This window comes from Oncorhynchus kisutch, linkage group LG1 (genome assembly GCF_002021735.2).
Source record: "Oncorhynchus kisutch isolate 150728-3 linkage group LG1, Okis_V2, whole genome shotgun sequence".
In the NCBI taxonomy this organism is placed as follows: domain Eukaryota; kingdom Metazoa; phylum Chordata; class Actinopteri; order Salmoniformes; family Salmonidae; genus Oncorhynchus; species Oncorhynchus kisutch.
Genome location: NC_034174.2, coordinates 39,581,691 through 39,597,762, shown reverse-complemented (window position 1 = coordinate 39,597,762; position 16,072 = coordinate 39,581,691). Strand labels below are relative to the sequence as shown.

Below are 16,072 nucleotides of genomic sequence, written 5' to 3'. Positions count from 1 at the left end.
AACCTGTTTTAGAGAAATGTAATCATTGAATATTGTAAGAGCTTTCATTGTCTGCTTATATTCCCCCTTTATTTATCCTTCGATTCGGACTTGGTGTACAGAGACAATACTGTAAAAACGGCCCATGTGCTGAATTCTGTCGCTGTACATTTCAAAAGTGCTGAACAAATAGTTATATTGACTACGTCCGTTCTAGCTCGCTCATTTATGTCTTAATCGAAATGACGGATTGCCTCTTATGCACTCATTGTTCCCTTATGCCATAGTTTATACATCTCAATTGTCAGTAGAAACCACATTTGTTTAAGCAAGTCAGCCATTTCAGCTGTGTTTTTTAAAAAGGCAGTAAATGAGGCTGAATGAACTGTTTCGCTGCCAGACAAGGCTCCGCTGATAGCCAGGTGTAGCGATGGTAAGGATTCACTCCGTGGTGCTGAAAAGAAAGCTCTGCTTTTGGGGTGGCTTTATGTAGGGCCTAACAGTTTGTGGGTAACCTTTGTCGCCATTATAGTGGAATTAATGTATTGTTTAGTTTTGAACCGTGGCTTTGCTGGCATGCATCATAAAAAAAATGTTGAATTTGCCCCACCAAGATTTACATGATAAAGTCGCAAGTGGACATGGGTCCCATTATGCCTGGTGAAAACCAAACACTGCATTCCATAGTAAGAACCTTATACCAACAGTCAAGCATGGTGGTGGTAGTGTGATGGTTTGGGGATGCTTTGCTGCCTCAGGACTGGGAAGACTTGCATTAATGGAAGGAACCATGAATTCTCCTCTGTATCAGATAATTCTACAGGAGAATGTCAGGCCATCTGTTTGTGAGCTAAAGTGCAGTTGGGTCATGCAACAAGACAATGAACCAAAACACACAATCAAGTCTACATGAAACTGGCTAAAAAGAAACACATTTAAAATTAAAGGTGGCACAACCAGTTATTGAGTGTAAGGGGGCACTTACTTTTTCACACAAGGGCATTGGGTTTTACATAACTTTGTTCATGAAATATGAACAGTGTTATTTGTTCACTCAGGTTAGGTTTTGGTTGAAGATCTGATAACATTCAGTACAATAAATATGCAAAAGTAGAGAAAATTAGAAAGGGGACAAATACTTTTTCACAACACTGTACACTTAAATTATGGTAAGATCCATTTAACCACAAACTAAAATAACTAGGATTCAAGACTCTTCAGTGTTCACCTCAATGCTGAGACACTCCTTTAGCTTCTTGCAGGAGGCAGAGATGGTCTCAGAGGTGGCAAACTCAAAATACCACAGTTTGTTCTTCATCCTTGCAGTGAAAACAAAAAGAACATTGTTTTTGGTCAGTGCTCAGAGATAAACAAAATCCCACCCAGCCATAACAGATTTTTTACTCTTTGCACTCAACACTCTTTGTTTGATCCTTGACCTTTCAGTCACTCTCACCTGCTGTTGAACTTCTGAGGGTGCTTCTCCCTCATGGAGTGAAAGCGGTGAGCAATGGAGGCATCCTGTCAATTAACACATGGTAGCATTTACATGTGTTCAATAAATCTTTATCACCACAAAAGGGCAATTTGTAACAATAAGAAAAGAAGAGCACAATGACAAGAAAAATCACAGTCATATCAGTGCCTTCGGAAAGTATTCAGACAGACCCTTTGACAATTTACAAATTTTGTTATGTTACAGCTTTATTCTAAAATGGATTAAATAAAAAAAATCTCAGCAATCTACACAAAATAACCCATAATGACAAAGCGAAAACATTTGTTTTATATATATATTTTTTACAAATGTATAAAAAAAATCAAAACAGATACCTTATTTACATATGTACAGTTGAAGTTTACATACACCATAGCCAAATATATTTAAACTCAGTTTTTCACAATTGCTGACATTCAATCCGAGGAGAATTTCCGTTTAAGGTCAGCTAGGATCACTACTTTATTTTAAGAAAGTGAAATGTCAGAATAATAGAAGAGAGAATGATTTATTTCAGCTTTTAATTATTTAATCACATTCCCAGTGGGTCAGATGTTTACATACACTCAATTAGTATTTGGTAGCATTGCTTTTAAAATGGTTTAACTTGGGTCAAACGTTGCAGGTAGCCTTCCACAAGCTTCCCACAATAAGTTGGGTAAATTTTGACCCATTCTTCCTGACAGAGCTGGTGTAATTGAGTCAGGTTTGTTGGCCTCCTTGCTCGCACAAGCTTTTTCAGTTCTGCCCACAACTTTTCTATGGGATTGTGGTCAGGGCTTTGCGATGGCCACTCCAATACCTTGACTTTGTTGTCCTTAAGCCATTTTGCCACAACTTTGGAAGTATGCTTGGGGTCATTGTCCATTTGGAAGACCCATTTGCGACCAAGCTTTAACTTGTCTTGAGATGTTGCTTCAATATATCAACATACTTTTCCTCACTCATGATGCCAACTATTGTGAAATGCACCAGTCCCTCTTGCAGCAAAGCACCCCCACAACATGATGCTGCCACCACCCGTGCTTCACGGTGGGGATGTTGTTCTTCGGCTTGCAAGCCTCCCCCTTTTTCCTCCAAACATAACAATGGTCATTATGGCCAAACAGTTCTATTTTTGTTTCATCAGACCACAGGACAGTTCTCCAAAAAGTACGATCTTTGTCCCCATGTGCAGTTGCAAACCGTAGTCTGGCTTTTTTATGGCGGATTTGGAGCAGTGGCTTCTTCCTTGCTGAGCGGCCTTTCAGGTTATGTCGATATAGGACTTGTTTTACTGTAGATATAGATACTTTTGTACCTGTTTCCTCCAGAATCTTCACAAGATCCTTTGCTGTTGTTCTGGGATTGATTTGTACTTTTGCACCAAAGTACGTTCATCTCTAGGAGATAGAACGTGTCTCATTCCTGAGTGGTATGACGGCTGCGTGGTCCCATGATGTTTGTACTTACGTACTATTGTTTGTACAGATGAACGTGGTACCTTCAGGCGTTTGGAAATTGCTCCCAAGGATGAACTAGACTTGTGGAGGTCAACAATAGTTTTTTTGAGGTCTTGGCTGATTTCTTTTGATTTTCCCATGAAAAGAGGCACAGAGTTTGAAGGTAGGCCTTGAAATACATCCACAGGTACACCTCCAATTGACTCAAATTATGTCAATTAGCCTTTCAGAAACTTCTAAAGCCATGACATCATTTTCTGGAATCTGTAAACAATTGTTGGAAAAATGACTTGTGTCATGCACAAAGTAGATGTCCCAACCGACTTGCCAAAACTATAGTTTGTTAACAAGAAATTTGTGGAGTGGTTGAAAAACACATTTTAATGAGTCCAACTTAAGTGTATGTAAACTGCAGACTTTAAACTTCAACTACTACTGTATTCAGACCCTTTGCTATGAGACTTGAAATTGAGCTCTGGTGCATCCTGTTTCCATTCATCATCCTTGAGATGTTTCTACAACTTGATTGGAGTCCACCTGTCCAAATTCAATGGATTGGACATGATTTGGAAAGGCACACACCTGTCTATATAAGGTCCCACAGTTGACAGTATATGTCAGAGCAAAAAACAAGCAATGAGGTCGAAGTAATTTTCCGTAGAGCTCCGAGACAGAATTGTGCCGAGGCACAGATCTGGGGAAGGGTACCAAAAAGTGTCTGCAGAATTGAAGGTCCCCAAGAACGAAGTGGCCTCCATCATTCTTAAATTGAATAAGTTTGGAACCACCAAGACTCTTCCTAGAGCAGGCCCCCCGGCCAAACTGAGCAATCAGGGGAGAAGGGCCTTGGTCAGGGAGGTGACCAAGAACCCGATGGTCACTCTGACAAGAGCTCTAGAGTTCCTCTGTGGAGATGGGAGAACCTTCCAGAAGGACAACCATCTCTGCAGCACTCCACCAATCAGGCCTTTATGGTGGAGTGGACAGATGGAAGCCACTCCTCAGTAAAAGGCACATGACAGCCTGCTCGGAGTTTGCCAAAAGGCACCTAAAGACTCTCAGACCATGAGAAACATGATTCTCTGATCTGATGAAACCAAGATTCAACTCTTTGGCCTGAATGCCAAGTGTCTCGTCTGGAGGAAACCTGGCACCATCCCTACGGTGAAGCATGGTGGTGGCAGCATCATGCTGTGGGGATGTTTTTCAGCGGCAGGTGCTGGGAGACTAGTCAGGATCGAGGCAAAGATGAACAGAGCAAAGTACAGAGAGATCCTTGATGAAAACCTGCTCCAGAGCACTCTGGGCCTCAGACTGGGGCAAAGGTTCACCTTCCAACAGGACAACGACCATAAGCACACAGCTAAGACAACACAGGAGTGGCTTCGGGACAAGTGTCTGAATGTCCTTGTGTGACCCAGCCAGAGCCCGGACTTGAACCCGTTGGAACATCTCTGGAGAGACCTGAAAATAGCTGTGCATCGACGCTCCCCATCTAACCTGACAGAGCTTGAGAGGGACTGCAGAGAAGAATGGGAGAAACTCCCCAAATACAGGTGTGCCAAGCTTGTAGCGTCATACTCAAGAAGAATCGAGGGTGTAATCGCTGCCAAAGTTGCTTCAACAAAGTACTGAGTAAAGGGTCTGAATACTTATGTAATTAATGTGATATTTCAGTTCATTTTTAATAAATCAGCAAAAATATCTAAAAAACTGTTTTTGCCTTGTCATTATGGGGTATTGTGTGTAGATTGAGGGGGGAAAAAACAATTGAATCAATTTTAGAATAAGCCTATAACCTAACAAAATGTGGAAAAAGTCAAGGGGTCTGAATACTTATGAAGGCAGTGAAGCTACATCACTCACAGATGTCACTGTGATTGTGATTTGTCTTACCAGTGTGCTCATGTCTTCTTATTTCTGCAAACAAACTACCAAAACTGACAGGCAGGATAAGGCAGTTAAGAGAGACATACAGGTGATTGACTGTTGGAGTCTGTACATTATCCAATCAGCAGGCTCTATGACCCCAAGGTCGTCACTCACCACGCCAATAGAGAAATAGTTATTGATGATCTCGTTGGGCACAGGGTCTCCTATCTCCTGGGGGTCCTCTGAAATCACCTGCACACTCCAGCGGTCCATAGGAACCAACGAGCTCTCCTCGACCTCCTTCAGAATCTCCCTGAGATCTGTGCCCTCGTAACCTGCAGGGTTTTCCATGAACACAGAGGGTTTACACAAGAGAAACACATGACTAGCGTTTATTTTGGGGTACTTTCCTTTTAACCAAAGCCATGGGATGCATTCTAAATAGCAAAGTATTCCCTATGGGTCCTGGTCAAAAGTAGTGCACTACATAGAGAATAGGGTGCAATTTAGGACACACACCATTATGTTAAACACGGCCCTTACCTCCTCCCCAGTGGAGGCAGCGAGCAAGGTCGTTCCCTGTGCCAAGCGGCAGGACCGCCACTGGGGGACACACCCGCAGGTCAGCTTTGTCTGAGAACACACAGAGGCAGCCATTGTTCAGCTTTAGAGAACCCCAGAGACCTTGACTACTGTTCATGAACCTCTGAGGGGACAGGAAGCAACCCACACCTATAGCGTCTAGTATCCAGCCGACTGTGCCGTCTCCACCACACACCAGGATCCTGTAGTCATGAAGGTTCCGAAAGAAGTGCAGTCTGATATGGATACACATACACATTGAATAAATCCAAAGTATTTATAAAGCCCCTTTTTTACATCAGCAGTTGTCACAAAGTACTTTTAGTGACCTTTCCCAAACCACATAGAGAAAAAGCATACTATAATTAAGCAATAAGGCCCGGGGGGGTGTGGTATATAGCCAATATACCACGGCTCAGGGCTGTTCTTCAGCACGACCCAACGTGGAGTGCCTGGATACAGCCCTTAGCCGTGCTATATTGGCCATATACCACAAAACCAGAGGTGCCTTATTGCTATTATAAACTGGTTACCAAAGTAATTAGAGCAGTAAAAATACATGTTGTCATACATGTGGTATACGGTCTGATATACCATGGCTGTCAGCCAATCAGCATACAGGGCTCGACCCACCAAGTTTATAATACCAATGAATATAATATCTCATAAAAAAATATTAAGAAACCATATACCCACTGTCATAAGGGAAACCTAATGTTGTCATAACAATAACATAACAGTCTACTTTCCCACCTCCCACCCCTGATCAACCTGCACGTGTAGTTACCCTGGTCCAGGGCCTCCATTGGAGAGGTTGTAGACCTGCCGTGGGTTCAGTAGATACTGAAACTTCCTCAGCACTCTGAAAAATACATGACATTCACTCACAGGAGTACATTAGTGCAGGCTAGGAATTTTTTTATGATGTCTGTCCTGATCTGCCCTTACCTCTCCCCCTGCTTCCCTCCACTCTTTGGGTTCACAAACACCAGGAGAGGGTGGGTGTCTGGAATAGGAGCAATCTGCAGAGAAAGATGGGGAGGAGATAAGATGAACGTGTGCATGCACTAGTGTGCATGCCATGCAGAAGCCAGCACAATACAATTGCAGTCAATAAGAGTGACAGAAGCAGATCCATAACAAATAAAAATGCATTACTGGCTTTCAGACATTTGTGTTAAAGCACATGCTAATGGATAGGGCAGGGCTGCCAACCCTTTTCCTGGAGATCTACTGTCCGGAAGGTTTTCAATCCAACCCTAATTTAGCGTATCTGATTCAGCTAGTTAAGGTCTTGTTAAGCAGCTAATAAGTAGAATCAGGTGTGTTAAATTAGGGTTGGACTGAAAACCCACAGGGCGGTAGATCTCCGGGAAGAGGGTTGGGCAGCCCTGGGATAGGGCCAGTAGTGTGTGTGAAGTAGATGGCACGGTGTCCCTGTCAGTGGAACTAAGAGGACCCTACCTGCAGAATGTGCCCGTCTGGGGTGATGTCCTCCAGGTTAGTGTCCTCCATGGAACTACTCCTTCCTTCTTCATCCTTCTTCAGAAACAGAGAGCGTTAGGAGCATAGCAAGGGATATACACATTTGACACATACTGTAGTATTATTGGGTGACAAAAGAATCTGACACCATTTTTTGCTTTTAGCTGAAGCATAGCCTGAATGGCTATAAACAGTGTGACTTCATTTGCAACTCTTATGGAATGGAGTCATGGGATTGTCGTGTGTTCAATGGCTGACCTTGGAGGATGAGTATATGGCCCACGGTGGCAGAATATGGTCTCTTAGCGACCCGCAGTCGCACGATGATGACCCGAAGTTGACACAGTCGTCATGGCGCTAAAACAAGACATTCATTGTAAAGACTAGTGGCAGTATATGTGTACACATACAGCCAAGAATGTAAACGCACACACACTTACCATCTGTTGGCACCACACGCAATGCTTCCCTGCCAGGGTCTTGATCTTCTTGTTGCAGAAGTGACACTTACTGGAGTCACAGTCAGCACTGACCCAGCCGTGAGCTGGAATCTGGAGCAGACAGACAGAGGGACAACATCCACAAACACATATGAACACTATAGCCACCAGGGAAAGATGTGAAGGCTTTTATGTTTTCCATTATGCTGACTGCATACACACTCTTGAAAAGGACATGACTATGATCAGGTGTGCAGATTAATCAAAAGTATATGAAACTTACTGTTATTCAGGTATAAAATCATGATTCTGGAATGAAATGTGATACAGAACTCTATTAAGGCTCACCCCAATCTGTTTTTTGGATTTAACAAAGGTGCAGGCACATGGACCTGGGTTCTTGTTGGCACAGTGACCATGGACAGTGTACTTGCACACTGAGGGGGAGAGAAGAACAAGGCCACTGTTAAGCATTTCTCTTTGAAAATGTTATTGTGTTGTTGCATGTTGTTCGCATTAGACAAGATAATGGATTACCTACTAAATGATCTGCACTCAACCCTTTTATTCTAACCCAGCACTAACCCACCAGAATCAACTACTTATATAGAACTTGATTAGTTGAAGCAAGTGTGTCAGTTGTTGGAATGGACAAAAGCATGCATGCCCTAAGGCCTGTACACTGTAGCTCTCAAGGACCACACTTCAGTCAGTGACAACAGAACTACAGTCTCTACTCAGAACTTCTGTCTAAGTATATCTATGAATATGAGACAGAGGGGGCCCCCTTGTGATGGTATAGAGCTATTACAGGTGCAGCAGAGGCCCTGTTTCCTGAGGCCCAGCAGCATGCTCTGACACACGTTGCAGTACACAGGCTTGTTGAAGTGCTTCATCCTCCAGATGTGCTGCCCATCCCTCTCTGCCATCTGAGAGATGAGAGATGAGAGAGAGAGAGGGAGAGAGAGAGGGAGAGACAGAGAGAGAGAGAGAGAGAGAGAGGGAGAGACAGAGAGAGAGAGAGAGAGAGAAAAAGGGCAGAGTCTTTGTTAACAACTAATGTAAACAGCAGGGTAGACTCATGGCTCATGGTAAGGGAGACACCGTGGCTGTGCCTCTGAAGCGACTAATAGCATGGTAAAGTAAACAGCACGTCAATCCAAACAAGTACCATTTGTATGTGTGCAGACTTATTTCTGATACAATATTGCCAACAAAGTCTGAGGGCAGTAAACATATCGATTTTTGGATAAGACAGGGACAAGATAAGCCATAACTTTGGAGTGACATTTACAAGTATAATCAAAACGGAATTGAATAAAGCTTTATTGAGATGTACAGTAGTTGAACCATACAGCTCATAGCAAATGTTCTAGACATAAGGAGTCTATTGTCATGTGCTGAATCATGTATACTGATTGAGTTAACCAGATGAGTGGGAGTCTGGCTGTTAGTGCTTCTTGCCTTGAGTCCCAGCAGCACCAACAGGGGCACGTTGTTCATCCCTCCCTGGATCCACTCCTGCAGGGTCACCGCTCCACTGCTGTCAGCATCCATCGCCGTCATCATGTCCTTCAGCACCTTATGGACCAATTGGAGTAGTTAGACTCCCACTGATCCTGGTTCCTGACCAATCACAAGTCTCTCTGCGCTGCTGCCAGGTGTTAGCCCTATAGAACCAAAGTCTATAACCAGAACATCAACCCTCAAACCAAATGACAGTTTATCTAATTTTGGACTCACTTATCTTAATTCATTGGAAGCTTAATTTCCATGTATGGACATCACTTCAGGTTCATTTGGTAGATTAAATAGAATTTCACTTCCAGAACAAACTCTAACCTGACAAATATTAAGTATGCAATCTCTTATCTGATAATCTCTGTAATCTCTATAATCTCTTTTTTGATAATTAGAATTGATGGAATGTCAAGTGTAAGCAACATGCAATGTTGTACCTAAATACTGTTAACATTAGTCTCTCATCGCTATTCACTACAACTCTCCAACCAGAAACTTGCACAAGGACTGTAACTGGGTTCTGGGTGGGGGTGTTGGGCCCAATTCAATCAAGACCACTAACTAGATTACTGGGGTGAGACAAAACAATTTGAGAGAGTGTGTATTCAGATTAATGTGGTCTAATTCTTTCCATGAAAATAATGTTTGCCTTGTCAATCAAAAAGAAAGGCATAATAATTCCAACATCAACACTGTTGTACCCTTCCCTGAACCCTGAGGGGTATACTACAAAGCAGGATCAATAAGCTATAGCCAGCCATCATTATAAAAAAACAGAATTAACTGTTGATTTTCTGATTCATGAAGAAAGCTAAACTAAGATATGCATTTTTTGGTTGTTGAGTCAATTAGACCATGCCCATTTCAAGATTATCTTTTAAAAAAATGATTTCGGAATATTTAGTCAAGTTAGCTAGCCAACTCCTTGATCCTGCTTTGTAGTATACCCCTCAGGTGAATGTTTTGCTTGAATATAAGACCCAGTGAATATTCCCATAGGGATAGTTGACAGGCATTTAAGTGAATGTCTTACCGGTCTGAGTTCTGTCACGTCCCAACCCAAGTAATCTGCCGCACGCATCATCTGGGTGATGATCCGATCCACTTCCTTATTGAGAGTAAAACCACAGTTTGTTCTTTCACAACTCCTACTGTTCACTACATCACCTTGATTTAAAATGAGAGTAGAATGTATTCATAATACAGCAAGTACATTTCAGTCACTTACTGAGCTGTCCAGGAGACCGTTGCCATCTTTGTCATAAAGTTTGAAAGTAACTGAAAGCACAACAGGTGATGAAATGAGTAAATCAATAAAATATCCTTCTTGTGTTCACTCACTCCTTATCTCTCCTCTCTGGTCAATTGAAAACAGCTAAAAGATCAACCCATCATGGAATACAAACTATCACACAGAATTCCATTGGTGAAAAGACAGTAGGCTACTCAGTACTCACATTCCAGTTTGTCTCGCGGCTGTCCCTCCTCCAACACAGAGAAGTAACAAGACACATCTTTGAGGTACACTCCACCTGAGAGACAAAACCAGGAGTTTATTCAGATGTTTAGCAATTGGAACTTATATAAAGTGCATTCAGAACCCTTGACTTTTTCCACATTTTGTTACGTTCAGACTTTTTCTAAAATAGATGACACATAATACCCCATAATGACAAAGCGAAAACAGGTTTCGATTTTTTTTGCAAATGTATAAAAAATTAAAACAGATACCTTATTTACATAAGTATTCCGACCCTTTGCTATGAGCCTCGAAATTGAGCTCCGTTGCATCCTGTTTCCATTGAACATCCTTGAGATGTTTCTAAAAACTTGATTGGAGTCCACCTGTGGTAAATTCAATTGATTGGACATGATTTGGAAAGGCACACAACTGTCTATATAAGGTCCCACAGGTGACAGTGCATGTCAGAGCAAAAATCAAGCCAAAAGATCGAAGGAATTGTCCATAGAGCTCCGAGACAGGATTGTTTCGAGGCACAGATCTGGGGAAGGGTACCAAAAAATGTCCCTAAGAACACAGTGGCCTCCATCATTCTTAAATGGAGGATATTTGGAACACCAAGACTCTTCCTAGAGCAGGCTGCCCGGCCAAACTGAGCAATCAGGGGAGAAGGGCCTTGGTCAGGGAGGTGACCAATAACCTGATGGTCACTGACAGAACACCAGAGTTCCTTTGTGGAGATGGGAGGACCTCCAGAAGGACAACCATCTCTGCAGCACTCCACCAATCAGGCCTTCATGGTAGAGTGGCCAGAAAGAAGCCACTCGTCAGTAAAAGGCAAATGACAGCCTGCTTGGAGTTTGCCAAAAGGCACCTAAAGGACTCTCAGACGATGAGAAAAGAGATTCTCTGGTCTGATGAAACCAAGATAGAACTCCATGGCCTGAATGCCAAGCGTCACGTCTGGAGGAAACCTGGCACCGTCCCTACGGTGAAGCATGGTGGTGGCAGGATTATGCTATGGGGATGTTTTTCAGGTGCGGGACTGGGAGACAGTCAGGACAGAGGGAATAATGAATTGAGCAAAATACAGAGATATCCTTGATGAAAACCTGCTCCAGAGTGCTCAGGACTTCATACTGCGGTTCACCTTCCAATAGGACAACAACCCTAATCACACAGCCAACCCTAATCACAAGCAGGAGTGGCTTCAGGACAAGTGTCTGAATGTCCATGAGTGGCCCAGCCAGAACTGGGACTTAAACCCGGTCAAACATCTCTGGAGAGACCTGAAAATAGCTGTGCAGCAACACTACCCATCCTGACAGAGCTTGAGAGGATCTGCAGAGAAGAATTGGAGAAACTCCCCAAATACAGGTGTGCCAAGCTTGTAGCGTCACCCCCAAGAATACTCAAGGCTGTAATCGCTGTCAAATATGCTTCAAAAAAGTACTGAGTACTTATGTAATACTGTATTTCCATTTTATTTTATTTTTTTACGTTCTAGAAACCTGTTTTTGTTTTGTCATTATGGGCTGTTATGTGCAGATTGATGAGTAAAAAAACAATTCATAAATGTTTGAATAAGGCTCTAACATAACAAAATGTGGAAAAAGTCAAGGGGTCTGAATACTTTCTGAATGTACTGTATCATATCAACTTAGACCCATAATCAAACAGAGAGCCAAATACAGTATGCATCAAAGTATAACATATCGTAAACTCATGAATGTTCACATCAATGCGGTCACTTTTTAAGAGCAATTGATGGATATTGAAGGCATAAGCAAGACATATCATATACATTATATTATACTGTATGTCATACACAGTAATAATATATAAGAGTTTGGATGGTGGGGCTCACCCCCTTTGGGTGGAGGACTCCTCATATAAACATCTCGCTCTGCATTCTGGAAGTAGTGGAAAAGGCGTTGGCAGAAATCAGCAGGGAAGTCATCCGCCTCCAGATAGGTCTTGAGGAACAAAGAGAAGCCAACTGCATCGATTCGCTGAGATTCCAAACAGAACAGTACATCAGAGACAACAAGGGTTGTGTTGTGTAATCTCAAGCCAACATAAGGTGCTGGCAGATGGATGGGTCATGGTTAGAAAGGACCCTCTTGAAGCTCACCTCTCCAAATCTGTACTGGACCAACCGCCCGCCTGCATGGAACTCTTTCATCACATCTTTCACTCTCAGACTGCCATCTGCATAGAGGACAATACTGAAAGTCAACACGGGATACAAGCATATAAAAGAAGCCAGATATGGGACAGGCAGAAAAGTCTAAAATATAAAATACATGTACATTTTGGCAACAACACCTTTGAAAATCAATTTACAACAGGGCCAAAGATGCAGTACGTAAACCACTAGCAGAAGATGCAATATAAATCAAACAAATACACAGGACTTCTGACAGGCAAAATACATGCCCCTCAAAGATCTATAAACCTCTGCCTTTTGGGTTCCATTCTAGTGCGGCTCTTTGAGCTTTTAGGCTGGGTAACTCTAAAGCACTTTGTGACAACTGCTGATGTAAAAATGGCTTTATAAAATACATTTGATTTAAATTTGATTGACTATATGAAACTCCAGTGAGGCAAGGGAGCAGTACCCTTTCATGCAGTCTCCCTGTTCACCCTCTTGGAACATTACCCCTAGATTTAGTTGAGTAGTATGAGAACATCCATAAAAACACTGGTTCAAGGTGCATGCTGGATTAGAGAGGATAATTTAGGACAAAAAGTACATCCACACTGTCTGGTATAATGCTCCCCAAGTATTCATTTTTTTATATAGTACCAGTGAAAAGTTTGGTCATCATGGCAATTTGAAGAATCTCAAATATAAAATATATCCATGTGTTATTTCATAGTTTTGATGATAGAACCTAGTAAAAATAAAGAGAAACCATTGAATGAGTAGGTGTTCAAAAACTTTTGACCGGCAGTGTATGTGTTATGGCTTTTCAACCTCAGCTCTGAATCCACAATATGGCAATCTATCTAATAGAACTCAAAGGTTTTTCTTTAATGGAAGCTTCTCTAATGTCAATCATGTAAAGTTTGGTGTACCGCAGGGCAGCTCTCTGGGCCCTCTACTCTTTTCTATTTTTACCAATGACCTGCCCATGGCATTAAATAAAGCATGTGTGTCCATGTATGTTGATGATTCAACCATATCGGCATCAGCAACCACAGTCACTGAAACCCTTAACAAAGAGTTGGTCTCTTTTGGAATGGGTGGCCAGTAATAAACTGGTCCTGAACATCTCTAAAACTAAGAGCATTGTATTTGGTACAAATCATTGCCTAAATTCTAGACCTCAGCTGAATCTGGTAATCTATGGTGTGGCTGTTGAACAAGTTGAGGAGACTTACTTGGCGTTACCTTAGATTGTAAACTGTCGTAGTCAAAACATATCGATTCAATGGTTGTAAAGATGGGTCTGTCCGTAATAAATAGATGCTCTGCTTTATTGACACATCACTCCAAAAAGCAAGTTCTGCATGCTCTAGTTTTGTCTAATCTTGATTATTGTTCAGTTGTGCGGTCCAGTGCTGCAAGGAAAGATTTAGTTAAGCTGCAGCTGGCCCAGAACAGAGCGGCACGTTTTGCTCTTCATTGTAATCAAAGGGCTGAATATAAATACTATGCATGCCAGTCTTTCTTGGCTAAGAGTTGAGGAGAGACTGTCTGCATCACTTATTTTTATAAGAAACATTAAGGTGTTGAAAATCCCAAATTGTTTGCATAGTCAACAGTTCTGACACACACACTTATCCCACTAGACATGCCACCATGGGTCTATTCACTGTCCCCAAATCCAGAACAAATTCAAGAAAGTGTACAGTATTATATAGAGCCATTATTGCATGGAACTCCGTTCCATCTCATATTGCTCATATTGCTCATATAAACAGCAAACCTGGTTTAAAAAAACAGAAAGTAACACCTCACGGCAGAACGCCTCGCATTGATATGTAGGCTACATACAAAAAATGTATGTAGTTCTGTCCTTGAACTGTATATTGTTCTGTATTATGTCATGTTTCATGTTTTGTGTGGATCCCAGGAAGAGTAGCTGCTTCTTTTGCAACAGCTAATGGAGATTAGTGATACACCGATATGACACTTTTGGCCGATACCGATATCTGATATTATCCTTACCAACAAACAAAAAAAGATACAGATAAAAGATATTTAAATTTTTTGCGGCCTTTTAAGCATTCTAGTACAGTTAAATAGTTAACACACACACATGGATGCAGCGGTCTAAGGCACTGCATCTCAGTGCAAGAGGCGTCACTACAGTCCCTGGTTTGAATCAAGGCTGGATCACATCCAGCCGTGATTGGGAGTCCCATAGGGCGGGGCACAATTGGCCCAGGGTCGTCCGGGACGTCATTGTAAATAAGAATTTGTTCTTAACTTAACTAGTTAAATAATGGTTACACACACACACACACACAGACACATCACACTGACCAAAAAGTTATTTTGCTGGCATTCACGCCCCCATTCCCAGTAAAACTTAATCAAAACCTATTTATTTCACTTACTTGCTGTGCTGTTTCGTTGTTAATTTGTTCATTCTCAACCAGGATGTCTATGGAACGCCATTTGTGTCTTTGCGTGTCAAAAAATATACACGTCAAATAACACTATTTGACGTGTCAAATAACACGACATAATCTGTTTCAGTAGCTGTATAGCTAGGTGTCATCATCTAAAACTACCCTAATTTATAAGACAGTTCTTATTTTATTAATGGTGGTTGGACCCATCTATGTGAAAATAGACACAATAAGGATTAGCCACAATAGTGGACTTTTCAGTTAGCCTTCAAAATAAAAGTACGGCACTATTCTACTATTTGTATTAATTTGCATCACTGTCAATTACATACTTTTATTTTGAAGGCAAACTGCAAATTCCACTATTGTGCCTAATTCTTATTGTGGCTAGCTTCATAACACATAACCTGGTCCGGTCGAGCCTCACTAGCCAGATGAAGCTAGCTGAATCGTATAATGTTAGCTATGGGCAACAGGGTTAAGTAGTTGGCTTGCTATTTATTTTCATGAGCTGAAGTTCAATTTCAATAGCTGAACAACAAGTGGCAACCTAGCTAATACTTACAAGGATTCCTAAATCATTGCTAAGAATAATGAAAATGACTGCAGTTTCTACTGGTCATTGTTTTCAGGCTGGTTGTGTTTTTTTATTTTTTATTTTTTATTTCACCTTTATTTAACCAGGTAGGCTAGTTGAGAACAAGTTCTCATTTGCAACTGCGACCTGGCCAAGATAAAGCATAGCAGTGTGAACAGACAACACAGAGTTACACATGGAGTAAACAATTAACAAGTCAATATACATTGTGTGCAAAAGGCATGAGGAGGTAGGCGAATAATTACAATTTTGCAGATTAACACTGGAGTGATAAATGATCAGATGGTCATGTACAGGTAGAGATAATGGTGTGCAAAAGAGCAGAAAAGTAAATAAATAAAAACAGTATGGGGATGAGGTAGGTGAAAATGGGTGGCTATTTACCAATAGACTATGTACAGCTGCAGCGATCGGTTAGCTGCTCAGATAGCAGATGTTTGAAGTTGGTGAGGGAGGTAAAAGTCTCCAACTTCAGCGATTTTTGCAATTCGTTCCAGTCACAGGCAGCAGAGTACTGGAACGAAAGGCGGCCAAATGAGGTGTTTAGCTAGGTACCAAGCTAAAGCTAGCTACCCCATACTTTGCGGTCGAGCAAATGATGCTTTATTA

The 16,072-nt window shown here is 41.7% G+C and overlaps 1 protein-coding gene across 2 annotated transcripts in view; it reads right to left on the bottom strand.

Annotated features, from left to right (window-relative positions):
- The window catches only part of LOC109902505 (diacylglycerol kinase alpha), a 38,387-nt gene that overhangs the window by 10,484 nt on the left and 11,831 nt on the right, over positions 1 to 16,072 (bottom strand). The window contains exons 3-20 of one of the 2 annotated variants that reach the window (XM_020498945.2): positions 12,416 to 12,492; positions 12,149 to 12,293; positions 10,277 to 10,351; positions 10,048 to 10,097; positions 9,853 to 9,927; positions 8,763 to 8,879; positions 8,110 to 8,227; positions 7,647 to 7,735; positions 7,299 to 7,409; positions 7,117 to 7,215; positions 6,838 to 6,915; positions 6,322 to 6,395; positions 6,161 to 6,235; positions 5,524 to 5,609; positions 5,335 to 5,424; positions 4,966 to 5,126; positions 1,436 to 1,500; positions 1,208 to 1,298 (exon numbers count right to left, since the gene is read on the bottom strand). In XM_020498945.2, coding sequence (XP_020354534.1) covers positions 1,208 to 1,298; positions 1,436 to 1,500; positions 4,966 to 5,126; positions 5,335 to 5,424; positions 5,524 to 5,609; positions 6,161 to 6,235; positions 6,322 to 6,395; positions 6,838 to 6,915; positions 7,117 to 7,215; positions 7,299 to 7,409; positions 7,647 to 7,735; positions 8,110 to 8,227; positions 8,763 to 8,879; positions 9,853 to 9,927; positions 10,048 to 10,097; positions 10,277 to 10,351; positions 12,149 to 12,293; positions 12,416 to 12,492 — 1,676 coding nt within the window. The remainder of the gene's footprint in view (positions 1 to 1,207; positions 1,299 to 1,435; positions 1,501 to 4,965; positions 5,127 to 5,334; positions 5,425 to 5,523; positions 5,610 to 6,160; positions 6,236 to 6,321; positions 6,396 to 6,837; positions 6,916 to 7,116; positions 7,216 to 7,298; positions 7,410 to 7,646; positions 7,736 to 8,109; positions 8,228 to 8,762; positions 8,880 to 9,852; positions 9,928 to 10,047; positions 10,098 to 10,276; positions 10,352 to 12,148; positions 12,294 to 12,415; positions 12,493 to 16,072) is intronic. The other variant, XM_031823907.1, reaches the window with a different exon arrangement.